The 20,326-nt window shown below is 39.1% G+C and overlaps 1 protein-coding gene and 1 pseudogene across 2 annotated transcripts; one reads left to right on the forward strand and one right to left on the reverse strand.

The window, feature by feature from the left end:
* The first annotated feature begins 11,463 nt into the window (after window positions 1-11,463).
* On the forward strand, window positions 11,464-17,079 carry LOC148722697 (uncharacterized; annotated as a pseudogene). Its single transcript, XR_015992334.1, has 4 exons — window positions 11,464-11,719; window positions 14,525-14,571; window positions 16,118-16,275; window positions 16,884-17,079. The product of XR_015992334.1 is annotated as an uncharacterized LOC148722697 (transcript).
* On the reverse strand, window positions 16,272-20,294 carry LOC148722698 (uncharacterized). The gene is made up of 4 exons (XM_088735517.1): window positions 20,134-20,294; window positions 18,737-18,910; window positions 18,563-18,633; window positions 16,272-18,267 (listed from the first exon to the last, which is right to left on the reverse strand). The coding sequence occupies exons 1-4, from the start codon at window positions 20,165-20,167 to the stop codon at window positions 18,043-18,045; spliced, it is 504 nt and encodes a 167-aa protein (XP_088591643.1). The 5' UTR covers window positions 20,168-20,294; the 3' UTR covers window positions 16,272-18,042.
* Between the last annotated feature and the right edge of the window lie 32 nt (window positions 20,295-20,326).

Here is a 20,326-nt window from a genome sequence, read left to right on the forward strand (position 1 = left end):
AACTTTAAGAACAAGGTGCAAGTGATCCAAATCGAATGTCACGAACATGTAGTCGTGCGTTGAAAACCCCACGTGTATATATATTCGCGTGCTAAGCATGCCCCGTAATACAAAAACATCTCTAGAGCGGAAACGTTCCGATCTGTCAAGCTCTGATCCATTACCCGAAAAATAGACGAGATCAGAACTCTTCTTCGGCAGTGTAACCGGGTTTATTGAAAACAGACGTTAAAGGTGAAACGAGAAAGCGTCTTCACAGAAGCACCTACAAATTACAGTTTTCTATTTGGACAGCATGCCTCCTGCTATCCCACAATTCTTAACAAAACAATACGTGAAAACGTGTAACGCAACAAGTTACGCGTCACAGAACAGGAAATAATTTGCATTTACCAGTGTAACTGCATTTAATTGGAAAATATAACAGTTACTGCTATTACCAAAACAAGATTTGTGAAATTAAAAACTGTTTGTATACTTTGATGATTTCATACTTACAATCTGATGACAGGTGTCCAATGGTGCAAGATTTTCCATATACCTCTTGTCCTTGGCCAAAATTTTTTCTTCGACTGTCGTCATTTCAAAAGGAACTGGACTGTTCTTCAAATAACGCCCTTGCTCTGCTTCGGTCTCTTCAGTAGACGAGCTAGAAAACGGCCACCAAGCATTGGTGGATACCAGCAACATGCACAAGAACTTGCCAAAGAACAAACAACGCTTTAAATTCATTCTGTATCTACTAAAAAAAATAAGATGGGGATTGGTGATTTAGAATAGAAATGCAATGGCAAAACAATTGTGACTCCCAAGATTATTTTTGAAAGCATATTACAGCCTCAATTTCTAGTGGCGCGATACTTATGCTCAATAACTATTGTAATTTACTTTTCCAAGTGGGTTGAGTAAATTGCCACAGACCGAGATCCTAACGAGCGGACGGTTCGAGCATTAATCCTTTGTCAGAGCCTTTCGTCGTCAACCCCTCGTTTTGGTCTGAAAAAGGTCTACTTGGGAAGTTCTTTGAAAAAAATACAGCTGGATTTCAAACCGTAGGCAACAATGGTCGCTTTAGAAATAACGAGCCACAACATTGGACGAACGTACGCGTGCATTCTCGCCAAGGTGACGGTGCTATTAAATTCCTCGCTCGGGAGCTTTCAAAGAATTTACTGCCTAAACGCATATGAGCTTCTAGCTGTCACTCGACTTTGCCAAACAGAGCGCACATTTTCCAGGAGCCTTCAAAACTTACCTGACAAACTTTCACACAAACTTCTTGCAGTTCAACGGAGTGAAATATTTGATTACACCCTCGTAGTTGACTTTTAAATGTACTGTGCGCAGTTGCACGTGAAATTTTAACCACACGAACTAATTCTCAAAGGACCTCTTTGACGTTTTATTATTCGCGCATTACCTTTGAAGGAAAGAGCAGGTGTCAAATGTCGTCTTTTTTTGTCCAAATGAAAACTTGAAAGGCTGCGATCATTGTTTAGTTATTTGCAACGAACGTGAAACAAAGAAAATTGAGTTTCTCATGCGGATTCCACACTACTCAATCCTTACACAGCCGCCTCTAGAAGTACGCGAGCAACAGAGAACTTGCTGGCAGCCGTATGAATATACAATAGACTGTTCTAACGGTATAAATATACCGTAACTGTTCTACGCGTTCTCTTCTCCAAGGGGTGCCGAAATAATAGCGGCAAAGCAGATATAAACAAAAGCATGACTCTGGGATAGAAGCTAGCCTAGTAAGAGGAGGCCGAAGAAAATACGCCTAACCCAGCATGGCAGATAGGAATGGAATGGGCCAGGAGCCCATCTTCTGAGTGAGCTAACGAGTGTAATTGAAGTCCATACCTCACCATCATAACATGACTACGTCAGACGTTGAAGTAAAGAGGTCGAGGTCGGAAAAATGTCACGAAGGATTCTGTATCTCGATGAGACCAGCAATTTCTAGTCACTTCACTGGTGCAGATAATTTCGTACCTGTTGTAAAATGTTGTCGGTCCTCTTTGGCGGCTCTTAAGCCAAGGGCTGAGACAATTTCGTTGCTGAGACCGAGGCATGGGTAGTAGGGGCGGGAGGGTGGAGCTCGTGGCCGCGAAACCCCTCTTGTTTCTAAGACATAATGCCCAACTTCCTTCAAACAGACTAATAGTCGCACACAATTCATCTGAAAGGTTTTTAAGCTTTATTCAAACAGACCCACAGTTGAAATGCTTCCGAATATCATAATTTTGAGATAAAAAAGTTTTAGTACAAATATATCATAAATTCCTACTCAATATAGCAATAACCTCAAACTTTTAAAGAGACCGAAGTCCATAAAAATTTCAAATGCGTGCGTTTTAAACGCAAATTTCAGACCAAAATTATACTTTTGGGTTCCGCTAATACCATGTACTTATTGACGGAGTTTGGTGGAGCCGAACAAGATCTCACGGTTCACAGTGTTGTCCATGGAAGCCGGAAAATTGGTGCGATTCAATGTCTACTCTTACAAACGTGTCATTTATTCCGAATGTGTGTAGCCCAATTTGCAACTTAGGGGCATGTCATCGATGACCCCATGTGCCGCCTATTTTATATCCCAGTCCGGTTGATCAAAATTTTTTTGACAAAACTAGGTCTGTGAGCCGCGAATGAGAGCCAAACAAATCAGTCAATCGACTCAGTCAGACCCAACTCAGTCAATTGAAGCATTTAAATCTAAAGATTTAAAACCCGTTCGCAGTTTTTTCCCCTCGCCATCACATCCAGGATCAAGGCTACCAATACGCTACGGCTACCCATACGCTACCCTACTCATACGCTACCCTACTCATACGCTACGCAACCCAAGAAAGAGATCTAGAGTAATCACTTATTTATGCCTTTACACTGATGCATGTCATGCCATCGAAAAAAGAAGGGAAAAATTTTTGTTACAATGAGGAAAACAAATATAAATGTCACGTTTTAGCGAAAGGCAAACGGCAAAATCAAACTTTTGCGGAGTGCCTTTAAACAGTTTAAAGTAAATTGTAAATATTTACTTTTGTTGTGACAGAATCATAAAACCTGCTGGCTGTGAATGAGGTAAGTTATTAATCTTTCTGTTTGAAAAACTTAGGGGTTAGAGAGCGAAGTCAGTGGTAATTATAGCAAGCTCAGTTGAAAGTTTGCCTTCGCTGCAACCATTGATCGTTTATACCGTCTGCTTTCAGCAGTAGGTAATTTGTACACTTGAGTGAAACTTCTTGCATCTGTTACAATGTTTCTATTTTGTTTTTACAAGTCCGATAAAAAAAGCTTTAAACTAAAGGAAGGAGGAGGAAAGTGAAGATTTTGCCGTTTGCCGTTGCCATTATCAAAAACATGCGTGTTAATCACCAAAGCCACCGCCATCTCATGTAGTGTACATATGAATTTTTCTTCACGAAAAAAGAATGTAAAATATAGCTGAATATACTTTTCTCTATGTATATATATATATTTATATATATATATACTCATACAAAACCAATCTTTTGGTATAGCTTATACTGAAGCGCAGTTATATCTTTTAAAACACTCATGTGGAATTCATAAAATTAATTCATAAACTATACTGTTTTGGAATAGTATATTTTATGACTCCAGGCGCTGTTTTTTGAAAGGACGGATAACACTATTCTACAGATAAATCGCTATCCAGCGGAAAGGGTTAATATAACATAAAACATAAAGCGCTATTCAAAGGATAGCAACTCATCCGGTGAATAACGCTACCCACTTAAACTTCGAACAACTAGGGACAGATCTCTTACTGCTGGAGCATAATTATAACCCAGTCTCAAGGACTTAGAGCGACAACGAATATTACTACTTCTTTTAGTCGGATACAACTCCTTGTATATTCCCGTGATTAAGGTGCGAACCTTAATGTCATCGCGTCTCCCACCAGCATTTTTATGTACAGAGAGTATATTGGTGCAGTGTAGATACAAAGATGTCTACTTTTGTGAAGGGGGTTTGTATTGCGTTTGCATAACAAAAGAAAAAAACAGTTTGCTAGAAATTTAGAGAATAACACTCTTACATGTAGTCACTCTTGAAAATGCTCAGTGCACCACTTCGCTGATGTACATATCTTGCCTTAACAAGCAGGTGGAGAACCAAGACAAGCAGTCTTTTAGATCATCGAGGCCCGCTTCAATTGACAAACCTTGCAAAATGTGGAATAACAGCGAAAAGATAAATGTGAGACTTGAGGATCTTAAGGAAGGCTGGGAATTAGACAACGAGGCAGATGGCCACCAGGTGAGCAAATCATTAAGTCAATATCAGTTAAAAATTATGACCCTATGACAACCTGATGTATGGTTCTCTTTACATTATTTTTAAAAAATGCATGTTTAGCCTCTGATAGAAAATTTCAATAATAAATTAATCAAATCTATTGAACGTTAGGCATTATCCCCTTAAATGAGAGAAGCAGTACAGTGTTGGACTGGTAATCTGGTGGCTCTATGTTCAAACCTCCAGCTGCTTCTCATTGGTTTAACTCCTTGGCTGTGCTTTGTGTATAGTCGACTGGTCTGCCTCCTGCCAGTTGGAATTTTTTAACATTAAGTTATTTACAATGTTTGTTTGCAATTTGGTTTTATCAACCCTGTCAAGCACTATTGGGGAAGCAGTCAATTTATGCTGTTATCGTTAATGTTGCTCTAGCTATTATTATTGTTAATATCAAATTGTAATTGAATATGATAGATATGCAACAAAGTGACGTCTAATTAACAATTATTCCACGAGCGGGCGTTGGATATGAGATGATAGATAGCCAAAGAGACGCGTAGCGCTGAGTTGGCTATAATCATCTCATATCCAACAAGCGCGAGTGGAATAATTGTTTTATTAAAAACGCCACCAAGATATTTGACAAATCTTACCAAATCTTAAATTTTTTAGCTCTCTTTTAATTTTTAGCTGACGCGTACGCCTAACATATTTGTAGATTATGGTATATTGCCTCATATACCATAACGGCTAAGCCAATAAAAAATCTTGAATTGCATTATCCAATGATCCAGTTTTTAATAAAAACAATTATGTGACAGTATATAGCCCACCAATGTAACAAAGTGGTCTAACCGAGTGTTCATGTCACTAACTGAATACATATATATATATAACCGTTAAACTTGATATCCGTGAAACATTGGTTGATACAAATTGTATATATATATATATATATATATATATATATGTATATATCGCAAGTCATTAGTGGAACTCTTAGGCCAACAAAGGTGCACCACGCCGGGAGGATCAATAAAGATTCGGAGTCCAAGCCTCACAGCAAACACAAACGTAGAAAGTTTAAAAATTGCGAGGATGGACAACTTCTGACGTAAAAGATATAAAAAAATATATAAAAAATTTTAATAAAAATCGTTTCGGTCAGAGACCTTCTTCAATTAGTTAGCCAGTTATTTAAATAACTGAAGAGGGTCTGACCGAAACGTTTTTTATTAAAATTCTTTATATTTTTTATGTCAGAGGTTGCCCATCCTCGCAATTTTTAAACTTTCTTCGTTCATGTTTGCTATGAGGTTTGGACTGCGAGTCGTTATATATATATAACCAAAATAGCGGAATGAGATCATCATCTACTAAAAAGTGCTCAGTAGCAGGGCTAGAGCTATGGATAATTATACCTCAAGATTTAGGTTACTTGAACTTTTATTGCAACTCTCTCATGAGTTGCAGTGAAAGTTCAAGTAACCTAAATCTTAAGGTATAATCATATATATATATATATATATATATATATATATATAAGTAGAAGCTGGTAAGGGGTCCCACAAACAATGCTGATCAGTCTCAAAGGCGCTGCCTGGAGGATCACTGAAGCGATCGTGGGCTCTTGAAATAACGTAAATAAGAGCAGAAATGTAATGGTCAAGAGGCCAACTCCAATGTAGCTTTGTTGGTTTAATAGCTCGACGTTTCGACCGTCTCGGTCTTCTTCAGGAGCATACTCAGTATGCTCCTGAAGAAGACCGAGACGGTCGAAACGTCGAGCTATTAAACCAACAAAGCTACATTGGAGTTGGCCTCTTAACCATTACATTTCTGCTCTTATATACATATATATATATATAAGAGCAGAAATGTAATGTATCAATATAGATAAATATGTAATGTATCAATATATATTTTTAGATATATATATATATATACAGTTAGATAGCTCTCGCTTGGCTTTGCCTTTTGGCTACCTTGCGATTGAGCACTCTACACTGGGGTTGCCATGCACTTAGCCTTCGGGCGAAGCTCATCACCTTAGTTGTGATTTGAGCACTCTCGCATGGCAACGAGTCTGCACTTGGTCCCACAAGTGTAGCGCCCAGGCAATGGTTTATTCCAGAGCTTGGCCCAGTGTCTGCACTGCACTGATGAGACCCACATAGGTCGAAACAGTGTGCACTGTCTGCAGTTATATATATATATATATATATATGTATATTCATATGTCGTTAGTGGAACTCTCGATCAGGCCAACAAAGGTGCACTGCGCCAGGAGGATCAATGAAGATTCGCAGTCCAAAGCTCACAGGAAACACGAACGTAGAAAGTTTAAAAACTGCGAGGGTGGACAACTTCTGACGTCAAAAATATAAAAAAAGTTTAACAGAAAACGTTGCGGTCAGAAACCCTCTTCAGTTATTTACAACTTTTGAAATAAAAAAAGGGCATTAAATAAGATCGAAGCGCTACTGAGTACGTAATTACAGATAATGACTAATGAACAGGAGCTAAAAGTACAACACTCACCCCTTGTTTCGTACATATGCCTCATAGGTCACAGCCTATGGCAGAGGTGCAAAGCAAAGGTTTAGGCTTGTACTCATGGATGCCACTTCTACGAAACGCATGACAACGCGGCCAAAATGAAATCCCAGGTTCACTACACACACACAGAAGGACAGGAATAGACGTGCAACTCCAGAAAATCAGGGGCGCTGGAGTGGCATCCGTGAGAGTGAGAGGCTGTGCCACATGAGGCAAATGTGGGAAACAAGGGGTGAGCGTTGCACTCATGCATGCCACTTCCACGAAACGCATGACAACGCGGCTAAAATGAAATCCCAGGTTCACTAGACCCAAGGGACCTCGGGAATAGAGTTGCAACTCCGGGAAATCAGGGACGCCGAAGTGGCATGCGTAAGAACTAGAGGCTGTGCCCTAGTTCTTATGCATCTAGTTCTGTGCCCAACCACAAAGGGTTGAGGCTTCTACTCATGCATGCCACTTCTACGAAACGCATGACAACGCGCCCGAAATAGAATCCCAGGTTCACTAAACCCAAGGGACGTCGCGAATAGACGTGCACCTCCGGGTAATCAGAAGCGCGGAAGTGGCATGCGTGAGAGTGAGTCCCACCGCACTCTTAGGAGCAAGTGCACACCAAGGGGTGAGGCTTGTACTCACGCATGCTACTTCTACGAAACGTAGGAGAGCACGGCCAAAATAAAATCCTAGGTTTACTAAACGCAGTGGACCTCGGGAATAGACGCACAACTCCAGGAAATTATGGGCACGGAAGTGGCATGCATGAGAGTGAGTCCCACAGCACTCTTAGGAGCAAGTGCACACCAAGGGGTGAGGCTTGTACTCATGCATGCTACTTCTATGAAACGTAAGAGAGCGCGGCCAAAATAAAATCCTAGGTTTACTAAACGCAGTGGACCTCGGGAATAGACGCGCAACTCCAGGAAATTATGGGCGCAGGAGTGGGATGCGTAAGAGTGAGTCCCACCACACTCTTAGAATTAAGTGCACACCAAGGGAAGAGGCTTGTACTCAACCATGCCACCTCAACGAAACGCATGACAACGGGGCCAAAATGGAGTCCTAGGTTCACTAGACCCAAGGGACCTCGGGAGTAGGCACGCAACTCCGGGAAATAAGGGGCGCTGGAGTGGCATGCGTGAGAGTGAGTCCCACTGCAATCTGAGGAACAATTGCACACCATGGGGTGAGGCTTGTACTCACGCATGCCACTTCTACAAAACGCATGACAACGTGGATAAAATGAAATCCCAGGTTCACGAGACCCATGGGACCTCAGGAGTAGACACGCAATACCGGGAAATAAGAAGTGTCGGAGTGGCATGCGTAAGAGTGAGTCTCCCCGCACCCTGAGGCACAAGTGCAAAGCAAAGGTTGAGGATTGTACGCACGGATGCCACTTCTACGAAACGCATGACAACACGGCAAAAATAGAACCCCAGGTTAACTAGGCTTAAGGGACGTCGGGAATAGACGCGCAAATGCGGGAAATCAGGGGTGCCGGAGTGGCATGCATGAGAGTGAGTTCCACCGCACCCTGAGGAACAAGTGCACACCAGTGGCTGACGCTTGCACTCACGTATGCCACTTCTACAAAACGCATGCCAATGCACCCAAAATGAAGTCCCAGCTTCACTAGACTCAAGGGACGTTGGGAATAGACGAGCAAGTCCGGGAAATCACGGGGGTCGGAGTGGCATGCGTGAGAGTTAGTCCCACCGCATTCTGAGCTGTCTGTTCAAACCAGTGGTGGAGGCTTGCACTCACGCATGCCACTTCTACGAAACGCATGCCAACGCGCCCAAAATGGAGTTCCAGCCTCACTAGACCCAAGGGAGTCGGGAATAGGCGTGGAAATCTGGGAAATCACGGGCATCTGAGTGGAATGCGGGAGAGTTAGTCCCACCGCACTCTAAGCCGCAAAGTAGTGGCAGAGGCTTGCACTCCCACATGCCACTTCTACGAAACGCATGCCAACGCGCCTAAAATGGAGTCCCAGCTTCACTAGACAGAATGGACGTCGGGAATAGACGTGCAACTCCGGGAAATCACGGGCGTCGGAGTGGCATGCGTGAGGGTGAGTCCCTCCGCACTCAGAAATGCCTGTGCAAACCAGTGGTGGAGGCTTGCACTCACGCATGCCATTTCTACGAGACGTATGCCAAGGCACCCAAAATGGAGTAACACCAGAAAATCACGTGGATCGGAGTGGCATGCGTGAGAGTTAGTCCCACCGCACTCTGAGCCGCCTGTGCAAACCAGTGGTGGAGGCTTGCACTAACGCATGCCACTTCTATGAAACGGATGCCAACTGCCCAAAATTGAGTCCCAGCTTCATTAGACCCAAGGAACCTCGGGAATAGACGCACAACTCTGGGAAATTACGGGCGTCGGAGTGGGATACATGAGAGTGATTGATATCTCGCTTTCTTTCTTCCCTTTATGTCCAAAATTTCGAAAAGGCCTACAGGAGTTAATAAAGGCTGATAGTTTCGAAAGAAACTGTTTGGGGCGGCGTTGGTGGGGGTAACGAAATAATTTGGATCTATCAACAAAGTTGAAATGGTAAACTGGCCACCGTAACGATTACAAAAGCTGATGTTTCGAGCGTTAGCCCTTTGTCGGAGTGAAGCTTTTGTAATCGTTACGGTAGCCAGTTTACCATTTCAACTTTGTTGATATATCCAATCTATTACAGGAATTAAAGTGCATATGACAAGTTTTTTTTTTCGATGAATTTTCTTAGTTTATAGTCTTTGGTTCACGCCTGAAATATTTAGATTTGTTCTGTAAAGAAATTTAATATACTTTTTTCCCTTCAAAACTGCGCTAGTTTCGGCCATTATCTTACCGGAGCCTGGTAATGAATATTTGTAAGTTAATTTATGCGTGATGTCATATGGTGTACCTATCCTAAGAATACTAAAACGAATCGAACATGTCCAGAGAAAACCTCCAGAGTTTTAGTGATTCAGACGAATCCTGTAATGAATCCAACCACTCAGAATCTTCAAACTCATCATCTCGTGCAGAATTAGGCAATTCCGAAGAAGAAAATATGGTAGAGGAGCCATATCAAGACGAACCGCTAGCCAGCGATAGCGATCAAGATCTAGAAGACAGAGACGAAGAAACAGACGTCGATGGCCTTCGACCATCTACTTTAGAGGCTCAATTTGAAGGCCAGATTAACGTTAACGAATGGTAAGAACCTTATGTCATAGTTGTTATGGAGTATATTACAATGATCTCTAAGCGATTCTCGATGTTTATAGGTGCAAATGTCAACGCTGTCATGGCGAACCTTTGGAGGACGCAATGGAGTTTCGTTGCTGTCATGAGGTAATAAATGCCATCGGTAAATTAGTGTTTGATGGTTCTATAGAGAATATAAAGTGTATAACACAACACGAAGATTTCTCAGCCTTGATCAACCCGACAGTACTGATGCAAGTGGGGCCATTATTACGCTATCGCCGACAAACCGGTTCTACGCAAAACGAGTGAGTACAGTAAATTACGTATGCTCCAAATCTATCGCATATATCACAGGATAATAATCTTAAAACGTGTTATTAAAACAAAAGTTGCTTTCTTAATCAGTTCAGCAGAAAATATAGTTGAATGATAATAGCCCTTGACAGTTTAAGAACCCATCTTGACGGGTAGGCAAAGCGGTCAGAAATTACAGGTTTTGTATGGGAATCCCATGGCAAATAACTTTTCCCAGAATCAAATTTTACGCAATTCATGAATCGCAACGTTAAAACACCGAGTAGAAGATTTTATTCACCAAGTTTGAAGATTGTAGGTTTGATACAAGACACTCAGTTAGTTTTTCTAATTTCCACACATTTGTCTGTAAATCTTTTGCGCGCCGCCCCTTCTACCCTGCGAAAAGTTACAGACAAATGTATGGAAAATTAACTGAGAATCTTGTATCCAACCTGCATTCTTCAAACTAGGTGAATACAATCTTCTACTCAGTACTTTAACGTTGCGATTCATAAATTGCGTAAAATTTGATTTTGTAAAAAGTTTTTTGCCATGGGATTCCCATACAAACACTGTAATTTCTGACCGCTTTGCCTACCCGTCAAGATGGCTTCCAAAACCGTCTCAAGGTCTATTTCAATTTGTTGTGACTCTTTTGTTTCTCAGAAAATTAATAGTTTCATTTTCTTCTCTCTGTGTCGATTTCTTAGATCAGTTGCGTATCGATGGTTGATTAGATGGCTTTGTGGCTTCATGGGTTGGGATAACGGAAGACCATTATGTGCCTGCGTATATAGTGCTGTTAGGAACAAGTATCCTTCAAGCCACAAAAGAGGTTACAAGCCTGTTGAAGATGAACAACCAGTTCGCAACCGTCTTGGAGCTTTGCACAAAAGACCATTTTTCGGCACGAGAACAATTTTTTTACAATTTGTTCACCCCCTCAATTTTTTTAAACTATTTTTTTCAAAAATGAGAATGAAAACCTTATCTTTTTAACGGCTTCCTTGTTTTTTAAACTTTTGTAATGGCTGTTCATTTCCCGCAAAATTTATTGAGATTAAATAAGTGCGCGTCTGAGCCCGCGTTTCATACCGCGGGTCTCTGGCGCACGCGCAGATGTTTTTCATCCCTGTCTCATCAACACGATCTCCTTCCCGAATGAAGGATTATCATAACTTCTCAAATGTGACAAAATGAAGTATAATCATTCAACATCGAGATGACCGTGAGGCTGGTGAACCCTGGGTACCAGATCTATTGAGAGATGATTTTCCCGGGTGATTTCGATTTCTTCGGTGCTGTCGTAGGTGCCTTATTCGGTCACTTGTGTTCGCTTTCCTCGCTTTTTTCGGGCTATTATTTTGATTCATGGCATCCGCTGTCGTGGAAGGTAAGTAAACATTGTTTTAGTATATTAAGTTATGAATTATTCAGACATTAGATGCTGGTGAATATTCATGAGTACGTGATTGCGAATGATACATATATTTTTCAAGCATTCCAATTTTCCAATTAACATTCAGCTTTAAGGTTCTCAACAAAATGTAAGTTTAGAGTGCCCTGGTAAATGCTAGAGAAATACATAAAATTCTCAAGTGCTCAAATTGCAGTCGACGGTTTTATCTGCGGGTTTCTTCTCGACTGGGGTCGCCAAAATAGCCGCCGCAAAAATTACACTGAGGTTGTCAACGTTATGGCTTTTGTATTCTTTGAACATATTTTCGAATTTTTGTTTGATCAGTAGTCCATATGTTTTCTATAAATATATAGAATCCCATCTCCTCTTAAGCGCGGCCGATACTTCGGCATCATTCGTACGCTAATAGTTGCACACGTGGGAAAGCTGTCAATTTGAGTTTGCACTGTCTCACTTACAACTGATAGCAAGGGCTTCAAAGTTAATTAAATAAAAGGCCATGAGCTAATATATTGTTTTCATCAATGCAATTTCCATCTCTCTCTACCCTGATGTATGAGTGGTAGGGCTATGTTTGCCAACATTTTCAATAAAGGCTGAAAGTTTCAAAAGAAACTGTGTTGCTGCGTTGGTGGGGGTAACAAGGTAATTTGGTTATATCAACAAAGTTGAAATTGTAAATTGGCCACTGTAACGAGTAAAAAAGCTGACGTTTCTAGCGTTGGCCCTTTGTCAGAGCGAATGACAAAGAGCCGATGCTCGAAACGTCAACTTTTTTAGTCATTACAGTGGCCAATTTACAATTTAACAACATAGTTGATATAACCAAATATTTTCAATACTCTGGACATCATTTTTAACTTGGAAAATGGCAAAGCCATTAAATTTTGTACTTACGTGTAAAAGGAGCTACGTGATTGGTGGGAACATGGCAACGAGAAAAACACAAATAAATTTTTCTCGTTGCCATGTTCCCACCAATCATGTAGGTCCTTTTTCTGCCTTTAAAAGCACACACAACCCACAATTCCTCTATTTGCCCCGATGAAGGGCTAACGCTCGAAACGTCACCTTTTATAATTGTATGGTGGCCAATTTACCATTTCAACTTTGTTGATATATTCAAATTACTAAAGAATGGACAGTTGGTCGCGAAGATGTTTCTTTTTCACACTGTTTAAAAAGATACACAGATTTTATTAAAAAGTTGGACCTGAAAATTTGACTTTGTTCATTTCTTTTGGCTTGTCTATAAAATTGGGCAATAGATATAGAATCGAATGGGGTATATTTAGTAAATAAACCCCTTCGGGTTGCTGGTATGTCAGCTGATAATGTCCGCAGCTGAGAGATTGTCCAAAAAATGAATATTTGGCCGCGAAGCAAAGCTTCGAGGGCAAATATGAAATTCTGAGGGCAATCCTCCAGCTGAGAACATTATCAGCCGACATGCCAGCAAGCCAGAGTGGGGTTATTTATTTTATAACTCTCCCATTAATTTTCACATCGCAATTAAACTGCACGTGAACACAGTGAAAAAGCCAGTGGTGATCTGATGGTGAATGCACGTGATTGATGCAAGCAAAAAAAAACGAGTTTGGTTTCCTTCCATGTAAATAGGAGAACGGAAAAGTTGAAACTCTTGTGTTGACTATGTTTCTTTTTACGGAAAAAATCGGAGGGCAAATATCAACACAGACAGGAGTTATTGCATGATAACTGTCCTGTGATTTTGCACCACGTGACGTAAAGTAACCAATAATGTAACCAAAACGTAAAGTAACCAATATGCCTAATCTAATTTTAACCTACAAAAAAGTATCACTACTAGTGTGGACAATGTCAGACAGAAATGCGTCAATAAAAACTCAATTAGTGTAGACAAGGCCAAATTAAATCCGTGCAATGACATGGTAATTTTTTTTGTGTTATTTCTATTCTATTTACTAGCTGGTGAATGGTTACAACAAATTTGCTAGGGTTCATATTACATTATTTTTATTGTCTGAAATGTGGTCAGAAACTTTAGTAATCTTTGTTATAATGGGTTGGTAAAGAGCTCTATAGTCAGGCCAAATTTCATGAGCTATTAAATGAGCTATTAATCTCAGTTTTGGTAGCTTGAAGTGGCTTAGTTATACTTCTCACAGCTCCCTATCTCCTAGATATAATGCTAATGATTTGCAGGTTACCTCCATCTGACATGTTATGTTGTGCCAGGAAATATTCCTTCAATGCCTCCTTCATGGAAGTTGTTTTGGTTTGCAGTCTGCCTGGCCATCTGGAATATACACAATTAGAGGAGCTCTTTAAATTATACAGGGGTTCTGTGCTACACTTTATTTTGCAGTTTTCAGTAACATATTTTGCATACTCTGAAATTCAGACCTAAAACAATGGTTACATTTTTCACTGCTGACAATCATCTTAGCTAGCAGACCTCTCTGGAAACAAAGCTTCACTTCAACCAGGTCAAAAGGTCACATCTGTCAGTTGTGACTGGTAGTTTTCGAGCTATTTTGCTTCTTTCTGTTTTTCAAGGTTTGTTAGCTGTTGCCATAATTATTATTGACAGCAACAGGAAATTGCAATCATTAGTTGGGTTTTTAACTTCAGATTTTTGCATTTAGGCCCAATCTGGTCTAAGCTCCCTGTACTGTACAGAGTGCTTTTACAGGCACCATTTAAAGTAATTAATATACCAATATGAAGATGCCTAGGAACTTTTTTTGAAAATGATTAGGAACATCACATGTACATAATTTTCTTTAATTTCAGATTTAAATTCTAAAGAGGTTTTCAGGCCAACTAAAAGACCATTCAAGGTATGAATATCTAGTAGCTTACATTTAAAGGTTATTTAGGTTATTCAGATTAAATGCTTAAATGGTTATTTAGATTAAATGCTTTCATTTCTGTTTGTTTCATAGATTGTTAAAAAATAATTTACATTTCAATGAAGTATGTTGTTTTTGAGTGAGAACTGTTTAACTCCCCCTCCCCTCCCCCACTTCATAATGTAATTAAGGGGTCTTTATGGATTTTGAATACTGTGGAAATGTAAATGATAGTAATATTAAATTTGGATATTTTAAGATAATCATATCAAATCACCTTTTCAGCAGAACCCCGCCCTTGATACAAGACAGTTTTAATACATGTTCAACTATTTTGTTTTTCTAGGCGAAAACTACAACATTTATGTACATTTGCCTGCCTAATACAGACACCTGTTAAATGAACAACAGACACCTTTCCTTGACCCCTGTAACATTTTCTCAGACAAAGTTACCCTCACCTAATTACCAAACCTTCTGTAGTAGGTTAATTTTTCTTTCTTAATAAGAGGCCATAATTGTCAACTATAATTTAAAAAAATGTAGTTAAAGTTGCCGGAGTGAAAATTTGTATTTGCTGAATGTAACTATTTATTAATCACCTGTGATCACAATCACTCACACACTCACACTCTTTGTTCCTATGGGTGGAGTATTTAAAGGCTACACCTGTGATCACGAATAAATACTAAATTTATCATAAATTATCTATAGTTTATTTGCTATAACTGCAAAATTATAGCCTTCCTGTAGGGTGACTAAAATGGTCACAACTAGGATAAGGGCAATTGTGCAGCTGTTTTTTTACCATGCAATTTTGTGTTGTATGTATTTTGTATGTATTTTGTGTTAGCAGTAATTAAATTTAAATAAAAATAACAAAAAATAAAAATTATTTTTTCATTCAGTTAAAACTCACCTAGTAACATAATAATAATAGTAATCAAGGCTGTGCTCTAAGGAAAATTGAATGGAACCCAGTGTTCTGAAACTGTGTAATCCAGGGTGCCCAGCATATGCTTTGTATGAAAAAACTAAAATTTCCGAGTCGCCCAAGAGCAAAAGTAAGGCGCCAGGGGCCACCGGGCACTGCAAGAGCACAGCCTTGGTAATACTGAGTAATTCGTTCAAAGTTTTTTTAAAAAAACTTTTTTTAATGTTTTCTGAGAAACCATTTTTTCTAGAACTTTCACAAGCCTTCATTATTGAATATGGCTACAGTGTCTGTTATTAGGCCAAAAATATTGCAGTTGAATCCCTCAAATGTAATTTTCTCTGCCAAATATTATTAAAGCAGATCAATTATTAATTGATCTATTTTAAACTTACCTTTAACTATACCTTTAACTGTACTTAATTATAACGTTCTATCAACATTTACTGATCACATTTGCACTCTGGCCTAAGAGCGGCAAGATAGCAGGATTCAATGCCACACGAACAGAAAATTAGTTTTATAGTACACCTGTACTTAATTTAAAGCAGCAATGTGAAAATTAATAGAAATTTTTGTCATTTTATTATTCTATTACAGAAATGTAGCATGTGTGGTGGCATGAATTACAATGCATCCAAAAGTTGCAAGATTGAAGGATGAGGAGCAGCATTCCAAATCAAACGATCTGACTGGGAAAAACTGGCACAAAAAATAAAACACATGTCACCCAACAAAGGAAGCTGTTGGAGTATCGGGTAATAAATAAATACTGTATTTAATAAATGATAACAATCATTATGATAACAGTCAGACTTCAAATAAATCCACTAGCAGATAGTTGATATATTATAATTTTTCCACACACAAACAAGCAACAGTTACGTGTATTTTCATTTTGGCTTCTGCTCAAAGCTACCATTGGCCCATTTTTTGTCCTCATTAAATGAATTTCAGAATTAATGAAAGGTTTTATATTTAAATCCCTATATACATATTTACTTGACAAATGTTGCTGCACTGAGTACTTGTTTGTTGATGCTTTTAGATTTGGCTTACTAGCATTCATATATTTTGAGTCCAGATATTAGCAATGATGACAACAATGATGAACATTTAATAATAATAATAATTATGATAATAATAATAATAATAATAACAACACTAACAACAACAACAGAAATATTAAAAAATGCCATAATGGTGATGATGAAAATGAAAATGATAGAGCATTAAAAAGCACCTCAACTGTAAATTTCTGGCTTGTAACTCTCTATTCTACTTCCTATGACCTTATTTTATTTGCTGCAATGTGATATATATTCAGAAATGCTAATGAGAATATTTCATGTTGTTTGTTTTTCAGGCAAATGTTTTTATATCAACATCATGGTTGGGATGTTGTTGTTTTGTACTTCAATAAACATGGTACTGGTACATCTGTACATACTTATGGCACACCTGGTGCTGGGCTAAAATTTGTGTGGTCGGATAAAAGCAATGCATGAAAATATGGTCGAGTAACCACAAAGCTCTTCAAACAATTTGCCAAAGGTAAGTAAAAATAGCAATAATGATAAAAATAACGATATTGATAATAATGATAGATCCCAGTAATAAGAAAAGTCCTTGAGATCTGGGGTTGCAAGTCTTACATGTCATGTCCTATTCAACTGATTTTCTGAAGGAGGTATAGGAGTGTCTTGCAATTCTTTTATAGTATTGTCCCTTACAATGCTGACCAACACAGAAAAGGTAGCAAATTATCACGTTAAGATGGACAAAATGCACTAATTGAATATAGTTTAGATTCTTTTGGAAAATTACTTATACTTAAATGTTATTTTTCTGTGTAGACGTTCATGGCAGGGATAATGCCATGGATGATGACCCTGACGATCCATCAGTTACTGTCAGTTTTGGAAATGATACAATGTCCGTAATTTGTACTGGTATCGCACCAGAAGGTGGGAATGGTACCACAGAGAATCCAGCAGATCAGACTGGGGGACTAAATGGGTGTCAGGCAGGTGGTGTGGGGCATGGGCAGTTGGCCAGTGTGGGTGTTGGTGCTGGGTATGGACAAATGGCTGGTGTGGGAGGTACAGCAATTGGCAATGGGAGTCAGGCAGGTAGTGCGTGTCGTGGTGAGGTGGCTGGTGTGGGTGGTGCCTTAGGTGGCAATGCATGTCAGCCAAGTGGAGCTGGGTGTACCTATGTGACTGATGTGAACACAGCGACAAATAGCAGTGGGAGTCTGGTAGGTGACGCTGGGGATGGGCAAGTAGCAGCAAAGGAGGGTAATGGAGTGGTTTATGTTGTTGATGATGAGACTCTCTCTGTTGGTATTGTAGACGAAAATTGTGTGACGCTTCATGGCCATAAAATTGAAAGAGGGTTTGCTTGTATTTTAATTACTTACATAAAAATGCCAACTGTGCCAGCACCAGTAATTTTGGGCGATCCTGAAGAGAACAGTCATCTACAGAAAGGGATCTTGTTTGTCTTACCTATTTCCAACTTGTTTAGGTGCGAAAAGTATATCGCGGGAGACAAAGTATGTCATCATCATTTTCTGCACCCTCTTCCAAAGGCAGACATTCCTCGTAGTCATTACCACTTAATGCAGCTTTGAACTTGGTAGCTGCAGAACAAATCTGACTCTTGCAAAAGGCAATTCCCTTTTTGGTACAACTCAACTTTCCTTGAAGAACCACAGCACTCATTGAACAACTTCTGTACTTCATCTCCTAGACACATGAAAAGAAAGAGGGTGTCGCAGAGAGAAATATTGATGCTACGTTACTTTTACATAGTGTGTCTGAATGTTTGCATGGTATGCCATGGACACAGAGTAGTGTAAAGCAAAGTGTAAGCACATTATTGTAAAAGAGTGCACAATGTAATGCAAAAGAGTAAGAAATGTACTGCAGTTGTGAAGCAAAGGATAGTTTGAAAACTAAAGAAATAAAGAAATAAATAAGTACGTACGTAGATAAATACATAAATAAGTAAATAAGTAAACACAAAGATAAAGGTAATTACATTTTCTTCCATCTCGGGTTGCAAAGATGCTTCGTTGTTGTCGCGTGGTACGTCTGAACTGCTTTCAGGATCTTGACAGGGAAAAAGAACAAGAACGCTTTATCAAGATTATTTTCTATTAAGCAAACTGTTAATGTTAAGAACAGGAAAGACTAATGGTTATGACATGCTCACGCGCTAACTTATCCTGTAACTCCACAACAATCCTTTCAAGCCGAGGAGTAGTAACATTCATGTAGAACGCTACAAAGTTTGCCATCTCTTTTTTTACAAGAGAAATTTCTTCATCCCATCTCGTGATCATTTCATGTTTTTCAACGATGAATTTCTTGATTCTCATTGGTGTACCTATATGGATGAATGAAAACTGACTTGAATTACAAAAACAATGCATTCTCAATAATTGGTGCCAGTTTTTGGAATGAGATACCACGAAAAAAGAGAGCTACCCAAAAAGTCTTTTAAGGCTAGAATTAAAAATGAATAACCAAGAATGCTGGACGAAGAAAATTCCTTTCTTATTAAACACGAGATTATTCAAGAACAGGAAACTTTATGTAATTAAAATCAGTGTCTTCTCTCATTATTCTCCCCTCATTTTGTTTTAGCAATCTTAATATGCAGAAACTATTATAATAATATTACATGTAACTAAATCTTAATTGTTATTAATGTTATTTAATTGATCTAGTTTTATGCATAAGCAATCAATGGCCCGCCTAGATTAGCATTTACTATTTGCAAAATAACATTTTAAAAGGAAAGAAAATAAGCGGCTTGTTGTTGTTGCTGTTGTTGTTGCTGTTGTTGTTGTTGTTGTTGTTGTTCTTGATTTTAATGTCCTGCGTGCTCAGGTTAGACAGAGGTAGGAAAAAACGCAACACCTCGGAAGAGGCCTGATCTATTAGAAGTTGTGAACAGTTTGCTGGTACAATTTGCTTGAGAGGGGCAGTGCTGGAGCATAGTGTCTTTGTAAAGACACCAACACAATGACCATAGCTACTAAGCTACCCCCTATCACAAGTGTGTCTTATCTTATTTAACAAATGGTAAACACCACAGCGTACACTATTGAGTTATGGATGCATGCGGGAGGTTGCTAAGCATGAAAGAAGCATAAGAGTCGCTCGAGGCAATAGCCGAGAGTGACTCTAGCTTCTTGAGTGCTTAGCAAACCTCCCAAGTGCGTCCATAACTCAGTAGTGTACGCTGTGGTGTTTACCATTTGTTTTATGACATAACATTGATACATTGTAGCTAAAGAGTTCCCTTTTATTTAACAAATCTTACGTGACCACAAAAAACAATCGCGCGCGGAAAAATAGTCTTTGCATTTGCTCATGTCAGCAGCGTACACCCATGGGCAAATGGCGGACGCTAAATTGATCAATCAGAGCGCGCGCTTTGCTTTGGTTATGTTATAAATAAAATTAGTAAGTTGTACAATGTACAAGAAAATACTTTATCAATGATAGAATGAAAATATACTTAGAACAAAAATGACAGCTACAAGCTGAAATACTCAACAAAAGAGACAAGTTGAATTGAGTACTAAAATTCACAAAGTTTACCTGTTGTGTTTCCCAAGGGGAAATTCCCCTTCATAACTTCAGAGACAGTAGCTTGCAAAGCTTCATTGCCTTCTTTCTTTTGATTGTACTTATCTATTAGGGAAGAGAGCTTATTCTTGTTTGAAGAAATCTTTTTGCGGAGGTGTGCACGCTGTTTGGACAAATCTAAATAAGATAAAGCGTGCGTACAAAT

The sequence above is a fragment of the Stylophora pistillata genome, chromosome 10 (assembly GCF_964205215.1).
Source record: "Stylophora pistillata chromosome 10, jaStyPist1.2, whole genome shotgun sequence".
NCBI lineage: Eukaryota > Metazoa > Cnidaria > Anthozoa > Scleractinia > Pocilloporidae > Stylophora > Stylophora pistillata.